Source organism: Solanum tuberosum, unplaced genomic scaffold (genome assembly GCF_000226075.1).
Source record: "Solanum tuberosum cultivar DM 1-3 516 R44 unplaced genomic scaffold, SolTub_3.0 scf00577, whole genome shotgun sequence".
Taxonomy (NCBI): domain Eukaryota; kingdom Viridiplantae; phylum Streptophyta; class Magnoliopsida; order Solanales; family Solanaceae; genus Solanum; species Solanum tuberosum.
The window spans coordinates 112,710-127,581 of NW_006239491.1; the positions used below are offsets into that span (position 1 = coordinate 112,710).

General features: G+C 33.0%; 2 protein-coding genes across 4 annotated transcripts in view; both read left to right on the forward strand.

The window, feature by feature from the left end:
• LOC107058630 (uncharacterized) overlaps positions 1-12,402 on the forward strand; it is a 19,649-nt gene extending 7,247 nt beyond the window's left edge. The window contains exons 4-14 of the mRNA XM_015304561.1: positions 762-973; positions 1,078-1,095; positions 1,159-1,263; positions 1,567-1,739; positions 1,860-2,517; positions 2,566-2,910; positions 3,043-3,281; positions 3,633-3,765; positions 12,031-12,073; positions 12,184-12,234; positions 12,341-12,402. Of these exons, the coding sequence (XP_015160047.1) occupies positions 762-973; positions 1,078-1,095; positions 1,159-1,263; positions 1,567-1,739; positions 1,860-2,517; positions 2,566-2,910; positions 3,043-3,281; positions 3,633-3,765; positions 12,031-12,073; positions 12,184-12,234; positions 12,341-12,402 (2,039 nt within the window). The remainder of the gene's footprint in view (positions 1-761; positions 974-1,077; positions 1,096-1,158; positions 1,264-1,566; positions 1,740-1,859; positions 2,518-2,565; positions 2,911-3,042; positions 3,282-3,632; positions 3,766-12,030; positions 12,074-12,183; positions 12,235-12,340) is intronic.
• On the forward strand, positions 11,623-14,633 carry LOC102587904 (uncharacterized). Of its 3 annotated transcripts, XM_015304565.1 has the most exons (5): positions 11,623-11,747; positions 11,867-11,909; positions 12,031-12,073; positions 12,184-12,234; positions 12,341-14,633. In XM_015304565.1, the coding sequence occupies exon 5, from the start codon at positions 12,827-12,829 to the stop codon at positions 14,351-14,353; it is 1,527 nt and encodes a 508-aa protein (XP_015160051.1). In that variant the 5' UTR covers positions 11,623-11,747; positions 11,867-11,909; positions 12,031-12,073; positions 12,184-12,234; positions 12,341-12,826; the 3' UTR covers positions 14,354-14,633. The 3 variants fall into 3 exon arrangements, with proteins under 3 accessions (XP_015160051.1, XP_015160052.1, XP_006365703.1); XM_015304566.1 differs by lacking the exon at positions 12,184-12,234; XM_006365641.2 differs by lacking the exon at positions 11,867-11,909.
• Positions 14,634-14,872: the final 239 nt, after the last annotated feature.

Genomic DNA, 14,872 nt, shown 5'->3' on the forward strand with positions numbered 1-14,872 from the left:
ACCTCCCGAATATAGATACGAGCCAACCTCTCAGCACTGAAGGAAGTGTGCTGACTTGGTCAATCTAGACCAAACTCGACATTCCGAAGCTAACCATGCTGACGGAATTCTCATCCGAGCGCGTTTACTCAGAATGTTGACCAAAGTCAAACTTAGGCTTAAACCTAAAGTTAAAATGCCTAATCGCGCTGACTCAAATTGAAAACCTTGGGAGTCATGTCGACCATGCTACTAACCTAAAATGACCCTTTCGGAGCTGATGGAATCATCAGAATTGGATTCCGATGTCATCTTCTTAAACTTTTGATCGAAAATGATCGTTCAAGGTTCATAAGCTCCAAAACACAAAAACTCGCACCAAGACCAAGCGAACGACCAGGCGACCAAAATATCAGTCCTAGCAAGTCATAAATGACTTGGGGTCGCTACAGGAACGCTCTAAACGACACACAGAAGACAAGACACAGTAATGACCCGAAGGGTCATTACACAGCCACTATAGCCATACACCATCAACACATGTCAATCTTACTTATGGCATAAACACCAATGTTCCTCCACCAGGATAAGGAAATATACCTGATCAGTATCAGCCTCCTAAATCTCCCAGTGTTGCTAAAACAGTAAGTCCAGCTGAGAAAGAGGTCCAACAGCTGCTTCAATGATGTACATTCACTAAGGATCAGTATGATCACATCCTAAAAATGGTTCAACAAAGTCTGAGCCTGTTTCTTCTGTGTGTAACACTACAAATACTACAGGTAAAACATCATCTCTTATTTCTGAACACAGCAAAGTATGGATTGTAGATACTGGTGCAACAAACCATATGGTTTTTAGTTTGGATATGTTAAATAGAAATACTGTGAATAAACTTGAAGTCTCTAAGCCTGTCTATCAACCTAATGGTGATACTACTCAAGTGTCTCACACTGGTTCTTATAGTTTATCAGCAAGGAGTATTATCTCAAATGTACTTCACTTACCTGATTTCAAGTATAACTTACTATCAATTAGTCAAATCACCAAGGAACTAGGTTGTTTGTTACCTTTTTACCTCACTTTTGTCTTTTCCAGGAGCTATACAGTGGGAAGGTGAAAGAAGTTGGTAAGGAGGAATGAGGGTTGTACTTACTAGTGAAGCATTTAACCACTCAGTGTAATGGTCAAGAAAAGGAAACTGAGGCTGCATTTACTGCTCACAATGTCAGAGAAGCAGACATGGTGTTATGGCATCAAAGGTTGGGTCATGTATCATCAACAGTACTTTCTAGGATGTTTTCTATGAATAAGCGAAGTGTCTGTACAATTTCTAAGTGTCTTGTGTGTCCATATGCTAAACAAACAAGGAATGTGTTTCCTACTAGTAGCATAAAAAATAGTACTTGTTTTAAACTACTTCATGTTGATCTTTGGGGTCCTTATAACACACCTCCTATTGATGGCAAGATATACTTTCTTACAATTATGGATGATTTTTCCAGGGTAACTTGGTTGTTTTTACTATCTCATAAGTCTGTTGTGTGTGTTTCTCTTCAAACTATCTTGCAAATTGTTCAAACTCAGTTTCAGAAAAGGGTCAAAGTGTTGAGGACTGATAATGGTACTGAGTTTGTAAACTCAAGTTGTCAAAAATTGTTTACCGATATGAGAATTGTGCACCAAAGATCATGTCCATATATCCCTCAGCAAAATGGAATTGTTGAGAGGAAACATAGGCATTTACTTGAGGTCACCAGGTCTTTAAGACTTCAAGCTCAAATACCTATTAGATATTGAGGTCATTGTGTGTTGGCTGCTGCATATCTTATTAATATATTACCAAGTAGTGTACTGAAACTTGAAACTCTTTATGAAAGGTTGTATGGTAGTAAACCAACATTATCTCATATCAAGACTCTTGGGTGCTTGTGTTTTGCTAAGCTTCTTACTGAGCATGATAAGTTGATACCTAGATCAAGGTCAGCAGTTCTCATGGGCTATTCAGAAGTACATAAGGGGTATATACTTCTTGATCTAACTGATAAATCCTTCTTTACAAGTAGGGATGTGGTGTTTAGAGAAGACTTATTCCCTTTTGCAAAGATAGATAATTCAATACAGGAAAACATTTTTGTAGATCCCCTACAAGAATCAGTTATGTTAAGTGTTGATTATCAATATACAAGTCATGTGGTTCCCATGTGCTCTCCTGATACTATCTCTCATGAGACTCATACTATGGATCAGTCTTGTTCTCTAACTGCTGAGGTTGTTTTATCAGACACAAGTGTGTTAGACAATGAGGTTATGGCTCCCACACAGGTATCTCAAGAGGCTGCAAATCTTCATACTCATAGGAGGTCTACCAGACAGGAGCTCAAACCAACTTGGTTGAAGGACTTTATATCTTTGGTTGTTAACAAAGATGCCATATATCCTTTGGGTAATTACATGAGTTATGCTCACATTTCCCCTACTTATCAATGTTATATTGCAGCCACCTCTATCATTAATGAACCTGATTCTTACTTAGAAGTAGTTCATGATGAAAGATGGGTAGAAACTATGCAAACTTAAATTCAGGCACTAGAAAGTAATCACACTTGGGAGTTAACTGAATTGCCTAAGGAGAAGAAGGCAATTGGTTGTAGATGGATTTATAAAGTTAAATACAAGTCATCAGGTGATATAGAGAGATTCAAGGCAAGGTTAGTTGCCAAGGGTTATTCTCAGCAAGAAGGGATATATTACAATGAGACTTTCTCACCTGTTGTTAAGATGGTGACAATTAGGACCATTGTTTCTCTTGCAGCTACTAGGAATTGGCATATACATCAAATGGATGTATTCAATGCCTTTCTACAAGGTGATTTAGATTATGAAATCTATATGCAGCTGCCTCAGGGATTTGTTAGTCAAAGGGAGAAAGTATGTAGACTAACAAAGTCCTTACATGGTCTCAAATAAGCTCCAAGACAATGGAATCAAAAGTTGACTGAAGCCCTTATCAATCTCAAGTTCAAACAAAGTCAACATGATTATTCTTTGTTCATTAATTAGTTAGAAGAGGGGATCATACTAGTGTTGGTTTATGTAGATGACGTGTTAATTACTGGCAGTAGTCTTAAACTAATAGAAGACACAAAGAAGGAATTGCAACAAGCTTTTAAGATGAAATATTTAGGAGAATTAAAGTACTTTCTAGGCATTGAGTTCACCAGATCAACAGCTGGTATATTAATGCATCAGAGGAAGTACACACTTGAACTTATAGCTGAAGTTGGTTTGACAGCAACCAAGCATGCAGGGACCCCTATTGACATCAATGTCAAACTAACATCTAAACTATATGATGAGCATGTGAATAAGGAATAAGAGGAGTCAGATGATCCATTGATTGATCAAACAATGTACCAGAAGATGATAGGCAAGTTGTTGTATCTAAATATGACAAGGCCAAATATATCATTTCGTACTCAAACATTGAGTCAATTTTTACAGCAACCAAAAAGGTCTCATATTGATGTTGCAGTAAGGGTGATCAGATATTTGAAGAAACAACATGTTCAAGGTTTTTTATTATCTAGTGATTCAAATGGACAAGTTACTGCCTTTTGTGATGCTGATTGAGCATCTTGTCCACTCACCAGGAAGTCTGTGACAAGGTACATGATTAAGGTTGGTCAATCACTAACATCATGGAAGGCAAAGAAGCAAACAATAGTGTCAAGAAGCTCAGCTGAAACTGAGTTCAAAAGTCTGGCTTCGACTGTTTCAGAATTGGTGTGACTGCTGGGATTATTGAAAGAAATAGGTGTTGAGGTTCAGGTACCAGTTCAAGTATACAGTGACAGCAAGGCTTCCATTCAGATAGTTGCTAACCCAATGTACCATGAAAGGACCAAATACATTGAAATCGATTGTCATTTCATAAGAGAAAAACTGCAAAATGGACTAATCAAAGTGGAGTATATTTATACTAAAGAACAACCAGCTGATGTATTGCCCAAAGGGCTGTCTAGACTACAACATGAACATTTGTTATCCAAGCTAGGGTTTTGGATATTTTTGCACCTCTTAGCTTGAAAGGGAGTGTTGTGATACAGAGAAGTTGTGGAAGTTAGAAAGAATAAAAAGGGGCAGAATAGTCTTTTACTAAAAGTTAGTTATAACAACTTATCCTTTTGTTAGTTAGGTTAGTTGTTATTAGCCGGTTAAATATGATCAAAGAGCTATATATATAGTTCATACATTGTATATGGACAATTAGTTTTTCAATGAAAAATCTCACTCATTCTCTCTTAGCTTACGGTTAAGGTTTCTCTTTTACGAACAATTACATCTTTCATTACGTAACTCATTGTCATTGATATACATGTTGCAACACTAATTTAATTATTATAATGGTTTTGCATTATTACAATAGTTTATTGAATTGTTTCAATTAATATGCTTCAACAATTAAATAGCAGTTGTAAAAGAATTTGTAGTCATAAACTCAATCTTTAGCAACCATGTATAATAAGTTGGATCATCAATACTTATTTAATTAAATCGATAAATCTTTGAGATATTAACTAAATTTTAATAGTGTGGCCTATTAATGGAAGAAATTGATCAAGTGGCATTGCAACAATATAATTAATATAGGTATTTTCAGAAAGAAATCAATTTAAAGAAAACTCTGGGCAAAAAATTGATAAGGCCAAGTTCTTGACAATGTAATCATAATTCCTTGTTAGACCAAATAGATGATCACTAATATATTAAGTTTTTGATCATCTGACCAAATATTATTTTACCATCTATGTTTAATTTATTTCGTAAGATATTATCTATAAAACAATAGCTATAAATATATTTTAGTATGATATATTTTATGGATAAAAAACATTTAGGCTTTTAATTTGTAAATAAAACCTTGGACCAAATAAGTTGAAATGAAGTTATTTATCTTGTCTCAACTCCAACTAGTCAATTTATTCTTTCATTCTTAACCAGAGACAATTGTTCTGATGGAGTGATAAGTATTCTTTCATTCTTAACTAGAGGTCTCGGTTCGAGTCTCTTTTAGTACCTAGTCGACTTTGTTAAAGAGTGTTTTACCCCACAATGTTGGCCAGTGGCGGAGCGAGGAATTTCACAAAGAGTGTCCATAAATAGTACTACAAAAGCTCTTTTCAAAAAGTAGAATTAGTGAAATTTGAACACGTGAGGACTGCCTCATACCAAACATCTAAAACAATTGGGCTACAACAACTTATTGCGTTAAGGGTGTCCAAAATGTATTATTTAATCATTTAATTATCATTTTACTTGTATATACAATATTTTTTCCGACGAAGGGTATCAAATTTGACACCCTAACAACCATGTAGCTACGTCACTTTTCCCGGCGTGAATCCAAATTTAGTCGGATCATAATGGAGGTTCGAACACCGGATGGAAAAAAGAAAGAGAGAAAAAACACTCTTTGTTTGTAAGTTGGACTCGTTTTTAAATGACAAAAAAGCGTCTATTGGGCCTTTAAACTATGGGTCAGTTTCAAGCCCACTCCATTTTTCTATTTGGGCCGATATCTGAAAGAGGCCCATTTGAACTCTAGATCACTAATTTGTGATAAATTAAGACGAGTCTGGTTTTCTAGTTTCAAATCTCTCCTTTATTACTTATTAATTTTTATTTATAATTAAAAAAATAGTATAAATAACACTAAACATACTTGAATATGAAAATAAGAGATTTACCTAAATTTTGTGTTAAAATTTATTTTTATTTTTAAAATCATTGCTATCAAGGGTTGGACCCAATTGTAGGTTACCCGCCTAACCTCCCCCATAATTTTAAGTGTTGGACTCAAGATAATTTGAATTGGGTTCAATCTCAACTCATTCAAGTCCTAACCCATTTAAAGAATCCTCAATTGAGCCCAATTTAATCTCCAATTTCAACCCGTTTTAAGATTCCTTATTTGCATTGATGTAATGTATGCTCATATATTAAATGTATGAATTACTATCTATTTTATATCTTTTATGATTTATCTATCCATTTGTAACTTCTTCTTTTTAAAAATTTTCTTTAGTTGAAATTTATATTTTGGCTATAAAACTTAAATAACAATATATTAAAATTATTGAATTAAGCGGGTCAAATTGAGCGGGTCAAGATCCAACCTGTTTTTAAGCCCATTGGAGCCCAACCCATTTGAGCCCAAAGTAAACTTGGGCGGGTCAGGACCAAACCCAATTTCTATTTCATCTCATTTTAATATCTCTAATTTCAACCCAACCCGCCCATTTTGACACCCCTATGTCAAACCAGCTCAACCTCGTGAGACCGAAGGGCTGATTGGTGTTGGACTTAATAGCCTTGGGTTTAAAGTGAGGTGAACATTCCTAGCCTAGCCTTATTATTTCAACGGATTGGATTTGGACTGAACTCATGGGTCAAGTCCGGTATCAAAATTGACACTTTTTGAACCCTAAACATCAAAATGGACACTCTCTAAAAATACACACCAGAACGGATAGTTCACCCATATATGGGCGAACTATAACCACCATCTTTTAAAACTGGCATCCCTGTTAACTTTAAATTCATCCAAAATAATATTACACAAACTTTAAAGGTAGTTCGCCCGCAAATAGGCGAACTACAATTCTCTTTATTAACTCCTTACGTGAATCTATATCTCTTTCTTTCTCAACTTAAGTGTATTGTGAAGTTTTTTTTATACATAAAATCTTGACTTTTTTCAATAATAAAAGTATAAAAAAACTTGAGAATTATTTTCATAAAACAAATTTTACTATTTATTTGCTTACAGAAAATAGTAAAAAATTATTGAGGTCGATGTGGACAACGATTCCTCTTATGACCAGTTTCCTACACAAACTACATTGTTATGTCATGCAACTTGAAGCAATGTCAATTTCATTTCTATGACACATAGTACTATTGACTCTAACTGTTCTCAAATATTGAGTATTTGCAATTAAATTGAATGGAGAAGGTGACCAATATGACTCATCACAAAATTTTATGGCACGCGCTTTACGCAAACATATTGTGGTTATTATTTTAATATGTAAAAAAATAATGATAACATCTAATTTTTCTTATAACTGGTTGATAAAGAGTCATCATTCAATTCTACTAAATATCAATTATTGTATCTTGGTTTATTATTATAAAAAATATGTAAAATAATAATTAAAAAGTGGGTGGAAAAAAATACAAATTATAACCATATTTGTATGTCTTCAAATGAATGGAATACATGTTAATGCTTTGATCTATTGAAGATTTCCTTGTTTCTTTGTCTTTGTCCAATCGTCTATGCTTTCATCTAGCAAATAATATAATATAAAATCAATGATAATTAGCTCTCGATGACACAGATAAACCATACGATTTATATTTATGATGAATTTGTTTGATAGATTTAATGACGATGAGAAGGGGATTCATTAGTTCTTGAAGAAGACAAATCATTTTTTTCTCGATATACAAAATAGAGAATTTCACTAAATTGATTATTAGAAAATGTCTAATCAAATCATTTATCATTATTCCAAATAAAGTTGATTTTTTAAAACTTTAAAAACAACTTTTTTTTGGACTCCATAAGAATTTATTGATATTTCCAATTCATTATAGGCAAAATAAATTATAGGCAAAATTTGGTATTAATTTCTTCTATAGAGAAACTCTTTTTTCTAGTCTCACCATAAAATCCATTTATCATCCTTCTTTAATTTCACACTAATAATTAGTTTCCATCTAGATTATATATCTGCCCTTCCGAAATAGTGGAATGATTTATTTTTTACTATATCAATAAGTATATATTTTAATAATATTGTTTTAAAGAGTTGGGTATTTTTAAGTACTTTAATTATTTACAATATATATATAAAAGGAAATTTGCTATCCACCATTGAACACGTGTAAAGCAAAGATGCAAGAACAACTGCATAATTTGAGATCTGTTAGTGCATCAATATGATAAGTTAAATATGTTTACAAATGGAGTAGGTTGTATCTAGGGTTTGTGTAGGCCACACTCTATTACTATTTTATTGTCATTATTTTAAAATCCAGAATTTTTTATTGTTTATCGATTCTGAAATCTAAATTCTAGAAAAAATAATTTCTTCAATTTTATATAAATTATTTATATATATTAAATAATTTTTTTAGTATAAATACAACATTTTGATCGAATTTTTGAGCTTTATAGAACGTGTAACTAAAATTACAGCTTCAACTCATATATCAAATTATACACATCAATACGTTGAAAATATATAAATAATAATAAAATAAAAAAATTATGGCTCTAAAACCTATTCTCAATCAATAGCTAATCTCAAATAATAATAATATACGGTTTAATTCACACATCACATATTGTGCCACCACTATCTAACAAAAACCCTATTAATTATATTAAGCAATAAATATACAAGTGGATAGCTTATAAATTAAGGCCACCTCAAATTTTATTTGAATTGAACCTTTAAACAATTCATTTTTCTCCAACTAGAAAGATTCTCTTTTTCTTTTTCTAATTATTATTGCTATACTATCATTTTCCTCTTTTCCTTTTTCTATCTAACAAAACCCTATTAATTATATTAAGCAATAAATATACAAGTGGATAGCTTATAAAAGAAGGCCACCTCAAAATTTATTTGAATTGAACCTTTAAACAATTCATTTTTCTCCAACTAGAAAGATTCTCTTTTTCTTTTTCTAATTATTATTGCTATACTATCATTTTCCTCTTTTCCTTTTTTCTTTTCTTTTGTGAGCTGCCATAAATACAGGAACCTTTACATTACAATAAAGTAATACTCCCTTTGTTCTTAATTACTTGTCCACTTTTAAATTGATACATATATTAAGAAAATAATTAATGACATAGTGAGTTACCATTTTACCCCTATTAATTATGAAGTGGATGAGAAGTTTTACATTTTTCAAAGTAATTAGTCATTTAATTGAGGATATAATATGTAAAAAAAATTGTCCTTTCTTGATTTGTCAAAATGAATAAGTAATTAGGAACAACTATAAAAAGAAAAGTGGACAAGTAATTAGGGGAGCACAAATGTTTAATAATAGTATAAACTAAAGTGGAATATTTTATATATTATTTAGAGACCAAAACAGAAAGTGACTGAACTAGATATAAGCTAAGTCCAAATATACTTTTATATATATATTTAGAGAGAGCTTGATAAAGAGCTCTTTTTAATGAAATTGTCATTATCTCATTAAGTCGCCCTAATAAACAATTGCATTCTTTCGTTTTATATTACCTGACATCAAAAGCAAATCTATGAGGAAGTGAGGTCATGAGGGTGTTCATCCAAATATTCTAGGTAAAAAGTTACATTATATATATATAAGAGTTTTATTTTTTATTTTTAGTGTAGATTTATAGGATTTCGAATCTCCTAAACACAAGATAAGACGTTGATTTAGTGGATTAGGAGGTTCAGAATTCACTTGAGGTTGCAACTTTAAATCCTAAATACTATATTTTTATTTTTCGAACCCAGAAAATTCTGGATCTGTCACTGTCTGACACACCCTTTAAAAAACTTTAATTAGAAGAGTATTTTACTAAATCAACCTTATTAACAATGTTTTAGAACTCTAGATTTAACTGTTACTAGTATATGTAGTTATATTTAATACTAAAAGTGATACGGAAGGAAAGCAATAAAATTTTCTTGATTTGCTAAAATAGACAAAAAACTAAAATATTTATTTGTTATATAAAAATCAAATAAAATCAAACGAGAGGAGTCCTATCTCCAACTAAAGTATTGACTTGTTGGAGATGGTCTCTTCCATATCTCCAAGACTCCAACATACACCTATAAACTCCTATCCACCACCCCTTTACCAAAATATAAGTAAAAACTTTTTAAGTATCACTTATAACAATTAATAACAATAACTCAATATAATTTGTCCCACAAATGAAATTTGAAGAGTTAGAAATATATCTAAATATACTTTTATTTTGTGACTTGTTATATATATATATAGTATTTGAAATTGTTGCATTTTGAACTGAGAATCTCTTAAAAACAATCTCTATATCTCTACAAGGTAGTAGTAAAATCTGCGTACATTCTATCCTCTTCAGATCCCACTTATAAAACTTCACGGGATATTATTGTTATTTTTTTATTTGGTTTTCCACCCAATGTCCGGTACCCACATTGGAGCTAGACTAAATCAGAATTCGCACTGAGAAGTTTCACATTAAGGGGTAAAACGCTCTCTAACAAAGACAACTTCATAACCAAGGAAACTCAAATCTGAGACCTCTTAGTTAAGAATGAAAGAGTACTTACCATTCAACCACAACCCTTGTTGGTATATCATTGTTATATTACCTTTATTTTGTGTGAGATAAAAATATTATCTCCGATGAAAATACATTATCACTTTTTTTTAAAATAAAAATTGTAAGATAAAATTTCTTTTCAACCTAACACATCCCAAAACCTTATCCCAACAAAAGGAGAAGGAAAACTTTTAACAAAGAGAAAAAAGAAAAAGATAGGAAAGTGTACTTATTTAGACAAGTAGTAGTAGTATGATAAATCCCCCCATAAATATCAATATCAACATAATGTGAATGTAATAAAGTTAGTTGGACCATATATGCCACTTTTACTTTAATTTAATTTGCTCATGTTGAGCTGTCCCATCGAATTCTTGACTTTATTCATTCAAAGCTAAGCCACCTTCTTATCTTGATAAGTTCAATTCCAGCTCTATACCTCATTTCTTACTAATCCCCCCAACTTGTACCACTTACCATCACTTACGTGTGTATGTATTATAATATATATATATATATATACTCTCGTACATTTTTAATTGTTATATTGCGATTTTTGAGAGTTTATTTAATTAATTGATTACATTAATTTGATATTTTAAAATAAAAATTAGATAGTTAAATACTATATGAAAAGTTCTATTAGTTATAATTTTTTTCATATCAATATAATAAAGAAAAAAAATACATCTTAAAGTGTCAGTCAAAATTTATATGATTTAACTCTCCAAAAGAAAAGTATGACAAATAAAAAACGACGAAGGGTTACCCTTTAATAAACCTCTTTGAAACTATATAAATTTATTTATTCTTTCAGAAAAAGAATTCATTATAAGCATAAAATGAGAAAAATATTAATTAATGCACTCTTGATAAGTAATTCGAAACATCTATTTATAATAAGTTGGACAACTAATAGAAATATATTAATAAGTCATATGAGGTATCTATTCATAGTAAATTGAACAATTAATATGAAAAGCAGAAAGTATAGCTGATCTTAAAATAAAGATATGTTAAATATGCCGTTAATCAAAAAGGAAAAAAATCATTTTTTTACCATTTGTAGAAAAGGAAGAATTTTGTACATCCATAATAAAACATGATTATTATTTTTCCCCAAATATTATATTTATTAAATTTGACAGGTTATAATAATTGACTTGCTTTATCTTTTTGCTACTAACACCGTCACCGTTATCTAACGGCGTTTGGTCCCTTTGTGTAACGGTTGTAACTAGTGCAGGTCATTTCTCATCAACCCTTATCAAAATTATTATCTTGTTAAGAAGCTCTCAATCAAAGTCCCCTTTTCTCTTCATTCTCCTTTTTACGTCACCGCCTCTCATTTCTCATCACTTTTTTTTCCCGCAGATTCAGAGTATTTTATAAGGTATTCTTGAAAAAAAATTGGATCTTTAGTTACTTTTTTACTGAAATTTGTAGTTTTTATGTGTTTTGTTTTGTGGGGTTGTGTTTTTTTCTTATTTTTTGATGATGTTATTATTGTAGGATTGTTTGGATTCAAGAATTGGTGTTCTGGTTTTGGAATTACGTATTCTTGAGAAAAAAATTTGGATCTTTACTTGTTTTTTTACTGAAATTTGTAGTTTTTATGTGTTATTGGTTTGTGGGGTTGTGTATTTTCTTATTTTTTGTGATGTTATATGTTGTAGGATTGTTTGGAATCAAGGATTGGTGTTCTGGTTTTGGAATCAGGTATTCTTGAAAAGTTCTGATTTTGGATCTTTACTGAAAAAATTATAGTTTGTATGTGTTTTTCATTTGTGGGGTTGTTTGTTTACTTGAGTTTTTTTTTAATGATACAGATTGTAGGCTTTGTGTGGAATCAAGAATCGGTGTTCTGGTTTTGGAATCAGGTATTCTTGAGAAGTTCTCATTTTGGATCTTTACTGAAATTTGTAGTTTGTATGTGTAATTCATTTGTGGGGTTCTTTGTTTACTTGAGTTTTTTGAATGATACAGATTGTAGGCTTTGTTTGGAATCAAGAAATGGTGTTTTGAACTTGGAAAGGTTGAATCTTTAGTGGGTATTTGATGAATTGTTTGATAAAGTTGTGAGTTTTCTGGTATGGGTGTGTGTGAAAAGCATTGGGAAGTGGTTTATATGGTTCTTTGGTTATCTGTTTTGGCTGGAATTTGAAGGATTTTGAATCTTGGGTTGTTTGATTCAAGGTTTTTGAATCGTGAGTTGTCTAATTCTTTGTGGATATGTGGATGAGGTGGTCATGGTTATGTTACTAAGTGGTAGTTGTGGTGGAAATTTTGTTCCAAATAGGCTGATCCAGGATTTAGAGTCGGTTAGTTGGGAGTGGATTCCTTATAGTATGTTTATGCATTTTCAAGATCCCTTTTCACATGTATACTTGGTTAGAACTGAAAGCAGTAGGTTCCATTGAACCCTGTGCTAAGGGCTAGAGGCACCTCTACGACCACCCCGAATAATAGGAAATGCTTGCAAAGGGGAAAATGGGTGAAGATCTTCTAACAACCTTAACCATTGAAAGCAATCATTTGTCCACCCTCTTGTCCATGGATTCCGGTTCATCTTCTCATGATGAAATGGAGAGGGAGTTGATCCGGACTGTTAACCATTTACAGCCACCTGATATTAATCTCCCACTCGAGCCCAGTCCTCCTCCTCCGTCGTGGAATGATACATGTGATATGCTAGATGTAGGCCTTGGTTCCCAACATTATGAGGTTGAGACGAATATTAGTGTCACAAAGATTGGGAAGAAGTGTGCCAAGCGGCTTGATAGTATTTGGGGCGCTTGGTTTTTCTTCACTTTTTACTTTAAGCCAGCTCTGAATGAGAAGTCGAAGGGTAAGATTATTCGTGAGAGTAACGGGGTTTCTCGGTATGATAAATCGGATCTGAAGCAGGATGTTTTCCTTGTTCAGCATGATATGGAGAATATGTACATGTGGGTTTTCAAGGACAGGCCTGAAAATGCTCTTGGCAAGATGCAATTGAGGAGTTACATGAACGGGCATTCACGCCAGGGGGAGAGCCCCTTTCCTTTCACTGCAGAGAAAGGTTTTGTTCGATCTCACAAAATGCAGAGGAAACATTACAGAGGTCTTTCCAACCCTCAGTGCCTTCATGGAATTGAAGTTGTTAGGTCACCTAATCTTACAGGTCTTGATAAGGAGGAGCAAAAGAAGTGGATGGAGCTTACAGGCCGAGACATGAATTTTTCGATTCCTTCTGAAGCCAGTGACTTTGAGTCATGGAGGTGCCTTCCGCATACAGAATTTGAGCTTGAACGGCCTCCTGCATTGAAGAGCAACGCAATTCCTCGTCCAGAGAGATTGTTGAATGGATCAAGTCTGAATCTATCTACTCGATCTGCAAACCATGTAAATGGAGAAGGACTAAACATTTTGGCTGTCTGCAACAAGAGGAAGAAAAATGGATTTACTCGAGGAAACAATGACGATTGCTGTTTGCCTAATAGTCAACATCCTGAGAGGCTTACGGATATCCATCCAATTAGCCCACCCTGGCTAAGAGATTTTTCTGGTGCTATGCAAGTGGCATCTGGTCCTGTTACAGCAGCAAAAACTATTTATGAAGACGATGCAGGGTTCTTGATACTGGTTAGCATGCCTTTTGTGGATCTAAAAAGTGTCAAAGTTACTTGGAGAAACACCATCTCTCACGGGATTGTGAAGATATCTTGTATCAGCACTGGATGTATCCCTATCATCAAAAGACAAAACAGAACTTTCAAGCTATCAGATCCAGCTCCGGAGCACTGCCCTTCAGGGGAATTTGTCAGGGAAATCCCTCTTAGGACTCGCATTCCAGAAGACGCAAAACTAGAAGCATATGGAGATGAAACTGGAACTATGCTTGAAATTCATGTGCCTAAGCAGCGTGTAGGACCAGAAGAGCACGAGGTTCTAGTGTGCCTTCGCCCCTCGCCTTGGACCACACATGCATATGTTGATTTGACAGAAGCAATGGCTTGAAAATCAGTGGATGCTCGCTCTCTTAGGTAGTAGTTACTATTATTTACTGACCTCAATGGAAATGATATTTATATTTTCTTCTAATTCAATCAGGAAAGATTCGTTTTCTTTCCCCACTCATCAACCAATGTGGAACACAAGATGCTATTTTTGCATGCCCTCAATGTCCACACCATTTTGTTCCTGCTACTCTTGATCCTTTATTGCCATCGTTAACAACTTCATACTGTTGTTCTTATCGTTGAATGGTATTTGTGCTTAAATCTGTCTCGATTCTTCATGTCGTGTGTTTTGTTTTCTGTATAACATACTGATCATTATGTATATCTGAAGAGAAAGCTGTTCATCTTAGGACTCAAATTCCAGAAGACAACTTACTGCATTGAGATTTTTCATCTTTTGGTACATCTGTCTCTCAGAACTTGAGAGGAAGTTGTGCTATTATTATCGAGATAACTCGAACTGCAGCAATGCACACTAACTTATGTGTTTACAGCATTCTAACTTATTTGATTTGAA